Source organism: Trypanosoma rangeli (genome assembly GCF_003719475.1).
Source record: "Trypanosoma rangeli strain AM80 chromosome Unknown Tra_15.4_contig_00593, whole genome shotgun sequence".
Taxonomy (NCBI): domain Eukaryota; phylum Euglenozoa; class Kinetoplastea; order Trypanosomatida; family Trypanosomatidae; genus Trypanosoma; species Trypanosoma rangeli.
This window is the reverse complement of record NW_021706340.1, coordinates 1,175-7,408: the sequence shown is the minus strand read 5'-3', so window position 1 is coordinate 7,408 and position 6,234 is coordinate 1,175. Positions and strand designations below refer to the sequence as shown.

At 50.4% G+C, this 6,234-nt stretch overlaps 2 protein-coding genes across 2 annotated transcripts, besides 3 other annotated features; both read left to right on the top strand.

The window, feature by feature from the left end:
• Positions 1-180: 180 nt before the first annotated feature.
• Positions 181-209: a sequence feature (A-rich).
• A 219-nt stretch (positions 210-428) lies between these two features.
• Positions 429-453: a microsatellite.
• A 47-nt stretch (positions 454-500) lies between these two features.
• Positions 501-2,342, top strand: TraAM80_09484 (tRNA pseudouridine synthase 10; the record flags this gene model as incomplete). The annotated part of the gene is made up of 1 exon (XM_029386163.1): positions 501-2,342. One exon carries the CDS (start codon positions 501-503, stop codon positions 2,340-2,342), a length of 1,842 nt encoding a protein of 613 aa, XP_029233979.1.
• A 370-nt stretch (positions 2,343-2,712) lies between these two features.
• Positions 2,713-2,751: a sequence feature (A-rich).
• Positions 2,752-3,026: 275 nt separating this feature from the next.
• Positions 3,027-5,918, top strand: TraAM80_09483 (putative transcription modulator/accessory protein; the record flags this gene model as incomplete). Its single annotated transcript, XM_029386162.1, has 1 exon — positions 3,027-5,918. One exon carries the CDS (start codon positions 3,027-3,029, stop codon positions 5,916-5,918), a length of 2,892 nt encoding a protein of 963 aa, XP_029233978.1.
• Positions 5,919-6,234: the final 316 nt, after the last annotated feature.

Here is a 6,234-nt window from a genome sequence, read left to right as displayed (position 1 = left end):
AGCATCTTAGAACCCCAGCAAGCGAGCGAAGGAAGTAAGAAAATTAGGAGGAAAAGGAAATGGAGTAAAATAAGGGTGGGGGGTTGGGCTTTAGATGCTTAAGATGATTTGGATTGGTTTCTTCGTGAATACAGTTACACAATGTTTGTAATGCAGACACGCTTTATTTTGACCACAATTGTTTGGTTTGGCTTTGTTTTGTCTGGTTTTTAGTATTATTTTTTTTTATTTGTTAGGGATATGAGACTGATTTTTTTTGAGGCCCTATTTTTTTTTGTTTTGACTTTTATTTTTTCTCTGGTCAATATAATTGTATTAACGACATTGACAGGCGTCAGTGCCACCTTCAATACGAAGCATTGAAGGAGAATGCCAATTATTCCCACTGCGGCTAAGGGCAGAAGTTTTACTGTCAGCCAAACTTAATGTTTTATTTTTGTTTATTTTTTTTTTGGTATTGATTGAAGGTGCTTAGTGTGAAAGTGACACTGCAGGGTATCATGGAGCCAAGGGACGCATTGTGTTACGCATGCGCCTTACGAATGTCCATCATGCATCAGGTGCCACCTCCAGCACCGTTGTCACAGGTATGCCAGCTTAATGACGGTGGGGATGAGGGAAATTCTAACAGCGATGGGACACCGTTTGTCGATGATATATTTCATCCGCATTTTTTCATTGTATATGAGACTCCAAGGAGTGCATTGCGTTTTCTCGATTTGATGAGGGAGAACACAATGGATGTGGTGTGGTGTCAAAGGTTGCCTTTTCTTTGCTGTGCGTGCTTGGGACTGTACCAGTTCATAGACTACGTCTATGCACCCGCTGTAGCCGCAGCGGTTCGAACGAGTCCCTACACCGATTCGGACTGTCTTTCTGTCAATGTCAACGTGCACCGTTCTCTCTCTCTTTTGTGGCTGATGGTATCTGCCGTATTTTACGGTGTTCGTGGTCGTGAGGGTACTCGTCCGAAACCTTTCGCCGTCATTCCTGAGGAGCATTGTAACTTTAAGGACTTTTTTATGAGTGATTTGCGGGCGCGAATTCTGCAGTACACCATGTATCCGCATTCGGCGATAAAAGATAAAAAAACGCCTGTGGGATATGAAACATATCTACGGGAGATTGAGCGTCGCTGCAAGTATGCGTCTGGCGGGACAGAGCCTCAAACCCTGCAAGCTTTTACGTACAGTCCAGAGAACGAGGGAGTCGTTGTGGACATTTGCTGCGAGCACCATCGTCTGAAGGATCTCGCGGGTGGGGATGCGGTTCCACCACAGTATTGTAGTAACCGCTGCGAGGGCATGATAACCTATAGCGTTCTGTACGACTATGTGCAACCGTATCTAGAAAAAAGTGGTTGGTGGGCCAATACTGAAGCCGCGGGAGAACATGTGAGGCACTTTGTGGTGGAGGAAACCGCAACGCTATGCTGCAGTTTGCAGCACTCTAATATCCTGTTGATTGGCAACTACCGCAAGATGAAGCGTGATCTCTCGCAGTCGCCGTGGTTTGTCAACGGGGAACGTGTTGGCACCTTCTCCCTGCAGGAGATAATTGCAAACCCAATACTGTCTTTTTTCTTTCCCGAGGGTGTCACTTCGGTGCCGGTAGGGGCCGAGGCGCACGAGAGCGCCCTCCAGAGTGAAAAACGAACAAGGTATGAGAGGGTTGGTTTGAATTTGCCGCGTCCCGAGGAACGGCAGGGCAACCCGCATCAGATGGCTGCGCAGCATGTTTTTGGCTTTGGACGCTACAAATTTCACAGTGCCGGCCGTGAAGACGTGGATGTGCGCATGCTTGGAGGCGGGAGACCGTTTGTGCTGGAGGTCATTTCACCGAGTCGTCAGCAGGTAATGTCGTGGGATCTTTCCGCATTTGAAGAGGCGGTAAACAACAGCGAGAAGGGTAGTGTGGAGATTTCGGACCTGCGCGTCACCGATGCCGACATCACCGTGAGATTGGCGCGGCACTCACAGAGCAAAGTGAAGAAGTACCGCTGTGTTGTCTGGTGCAGCCGGGCAATTGTGGACCCCAGCCACGACGAATACTTTCAGGCTGCAAATGCAGTGCGGGACCTCACGATTGAACAACGCACGCCCATCCGGGTGCTGCACCGGCGCTCCATGCAGGTTCGCCCTCGTATGATTCACTCAATTCAACTGACCCCACTGAATGCGCATTGGTTTCTGATGGACCTGGAGACACAGGCTGGAACCTACGTGAAGGAATTTGTTCACGGCGACATGGGAAGGACGCGACCCCACTTGGGGGCTCTGCTGAAGGGACGAACAGATATCATTCAGCTGGATGTGTTGGGCATGGCAATGGAGGGACTTTAAATAACGAATCGCACCGATGCCAACAAGGAGAATAACGGCGGCGGCGAAGGTAAAGGAGGAGGGAGGGGCGGAGCCCCGAGAAAACAGGCAGTTTGTGGCTTCTTCACACGACTCATTTGCATCGCAACGGACTGAGCAAGCCTCTAATCTTTAGTCCGCTTTTGGAAAGGTTAATGACGTCATCGCCTTTTTTTTTGATTTGCTGTTTCTGTGGGTGTATGTCGTTCTCTCTCTCTCCCCCCCCCCCTTCTTGCGCCTTCTTGTGATCTTGGCATTTGTATTGGTGACACTCACTAAAAGTGGTGCCCTGTCTCAACTCTTTGCATCGGCCCAATTCGAAGATAACCGTGTTAGTCGTTGATACCTACGATTTGTTTGCTTCTTTTTTGTTTGTTTGTGTGTGTGTATGCAGCTTACTCGTTCACATTTTTTTTTTTCGTTCTGTTTCCTTACTTCAAATAGCAGCAGCAAAGGGAACAGGAAACATTGACCAACAAGAAGTAGTTAGGAGAGGGGCCGGGCCTTCCGCGTTTTTATCTGTGCCCCATCACACCCTTGCTACCTCTTCTTGTTTCTTAATCTTCCTCCGCTGTTGTTTTGTTTTTCTCCTCTCTTACAATGCGACTCCGACGCCTCATTAATTGTGTAGCCGCAGTGCATTTGGAAGAAAAAATACAGCACCGTATGACGGTGCGTATGTCCAGCAGCGCGACGATTGGGGAGGACAGGGACGGGGGAAAGATGATGCAGGGACAGTTGTACCGTGTCCTCGGAGCCCGACTTTCTGTCTCTCCCGCCACCGCCCGCTTCGTCGTAGAACAGACGAAAAAAGGCTCTACCGTTCCATTCCTGGCGCGCTACCGCCGCGACGAAATCGGACACCTTGATGAGACCGCCCTTCGTCAACTCATTGACATGGCGGAGGAGCTTCAGGAGGTGCAGCGGCGCCGCGCATTTATGCTGAGAAGCCTCAAAAGTCGCGGTCTTCTCACAGAGGAGCTTCAGGATGCCTTCGAGAAGCTGGTGCACCTGAATCAGTTGGAGGATGCATGGGAGCCCTTTAAGGAGAAGAAGACAAGCCTGTCTCACAGAGGTCGGGAGGCTGGGTTGGAGCCTCTTGCGAAAAAACTGCTGTACACATCAGATCCAATGGCTGATGTGTCAGAGCACTTGCATTCCGTTACAGATGGTGCCAAACTTTTTCAGGCTATTGTAGTGGAGGAGGTGCAGCGCTGTGACGAGGTGCGACAACTGATGCTGGTCGAGTGTCGACAGAGCGGTGTAATCAGCAGTGCACTCGTGGCGACCCCAAGGAAGAAGAATGCCAAGGAAATTGGGGCGGACGCCTTTGACACTCTTAAAAAACAATTTGCCGCCTACGAAAATCGTCGCTGGTCCGTGCGACGCATCAGCGCTCATAACGTCTTGGCGTTGCAACGTGGTGAGAGTAAGGGTGTGCTTCTGGTGAAGATGATTCCTCACAGTAGAAGCAAGGATGCTTTTTTTGCATGGGCACGACAAAAGTTCCTTGGGTTGCAGCGGCACAAGGACCCCAAGGCGATTTGCTTACTAAGTCAATGTCTTGAGGCTGCATACGAGCACATACTGAAGACCACACACGCAATCATTCGACGTGACTTGAAAAAGAGTGCTGAAAAGGAGGCCATTGCTGTATTTGCCCACAGTCTTCGTCATATTCTTATGAGGTGTCCTATGCGGGATGTGAGAATCTTGGCAATGGATCCGGGCGTCACCAACGGTGTCAAGTGTGTTGCGTTAGACGAGAATGGTGGGGTATTAACTCGTTTCAAGTGCGTCATTATGGATAAACCCAAGATGAAGGACTACATCAGCGGCTGCGTCGAAAAATTAAATCTCAATAAAATTGTCATAGGTAATGGGACGGCCTCACGGGAGGTGGCACACATTGTCGCTGACACTATTGAACAGAGAGGGTTAAACGTTGAGTATGCGATTGTAAGCGAGGCGGGGGCAAGCGTGTACTCCGTCTCAGATGTCGCGAGGGAGGAGTTTCCAACTCTCGATGCGATGTATCGCGGAGCGGTAAGTATTGGTCGCCGAGTTATTGACCCGCTCAGTGAACTCGTTAAGATCCCTGTGCGTTCTATGGGCATTGGCATGTATCAGCATGACATTAGCGAAGTAGAACTCTTGCGTGCATTAAATCGAGTGGTGGAATCTTGTGTGACATGTGTGGGTGTGAATGCTTTGATTTCCAACCGGTACGTGATGGAAAAAATTCCGGGTATCACCAAACGCATTGTGGATCAAATTGTTTTGGCACGGTGTGCGAAAAAACTAAAGAGCCGTGAGGATTTGCGCCGGGTTCCAGGTATGACGGAGGGGATGTACCAACAGGTCGCCGGTTTTTTTCGGTTTCCTAATTCCCCTAATCCGCTGGACAATAGCAATATCCATCCCGAGTCGTATATCACCGTGCAAAAGTTACTGGAACTGTACAAGGGGAAGGAGCGACGCGATGTAGGTGGCATTCTCCTTCGTCTGAAAGATGTGGAACTCAGGGAGATAGCGTGTAGTGTTGGCTGTGGTGGGGCGACGCTGGAACTTGTGGCCCGGGAATTGGCCTCACCCGCCCTTGATCCACGCTCGGATTTGCCTCACGCGGGACTCTTTCGCCGCTCTCCGCAGAACGTGGCCAACCTCAAACCCGGCGACAAGTTAAGAGGGGTTGTGCAGAGTGTGACGACGTTTGGTGCATTTGTGGATGTTGGTCTCCACGACAATGTCCTCGTGCAAGGTGTGAACATTGACACAGTGCATACAGGGAGTCTTTTGGATGACTTGTGCTTTGAGGGACTTGACCAGCTTGGGCGGGTTCGGGTTCGGTACGATGGAGTTCTGCATGCGCGTGGAAAGACCGCGCAATCCAGGTGTCAAGGTCTGGCGATTGAGTCGGAGGACTTCCTCCTGCTAAAACATCCGAGTTCCCCGGAGGCACAACCGACGTTAAGCGATAGTCTCGCTGCGGTGCGTGAAGAACGTCAGAAGTTGTTTGCTTCTGCCTTGCCTTGTAATGGACGGCACGGGGCTGTGGGGGTTGTCGCCCCCTTTACACACGATGGTAACAACGTCGTTAAGCTGTCCAAGCGGCCACGCACAGAGGATGGTGCAGACTCGGCTGCTGCAGGCAAAACGTCAACGGCAGTAGCGATGGCGGCAGAAGCAGCCGCAACCGCAGCAACAGCAACAGCAACAGCAACAACGACAACAAAAGCAACAGCAGCGGCACCTCCGCGGAGGAAGAGACGGGTTGAGGGGAAACGGCGTTCTATATTCTCTTTGTCTTCTGAAGGGCCCGTGGATGGGGCCGCGAATCAAATTCTTGGTGATGCCGTGCCGTGGTGGCGGCCAACCGAAGAGTTTGAAGCTAATAGGGAGTGTGCGGGGCGTGTGGGGGATGGGAAAGAAAAGGCGCCAGATGCGAAGTTGCAAAGAACGGAGCCACCGTGTTCACAAGAAGCTTCACACCCAACACCACCCACTTCCACTTCCGCCAAGGAAGGCGAGGATAGCGAAATGATCTTCTCCTTTTAGTTCTCAGCTGTTTCACGTCAGCTGGTGGTCGTGCATACGAAAATATTTTGCTTACAAATTCTGATTTCGGCTTCGTTTTTTAATTCTGAGTGTGTGTGGTGTCGAGATACGCTTTTAAACATGTTGTTGTTATCAACCCCTCTTACTTTCGAAATATAAGTTTGGGCGGAGTTGCGCTTGTGTGTGATTTGCCGCTTCTCCGTTCAGAATGGTTCTTGGGAGCTACTTGCGGGAAGGATACTCGGCAGTGGGGAAGGAGTTTTCCATCCAAAACTCTCAGTGCATTGCAGCTTGTCAGGTTTTTCGCCCAGTTGTT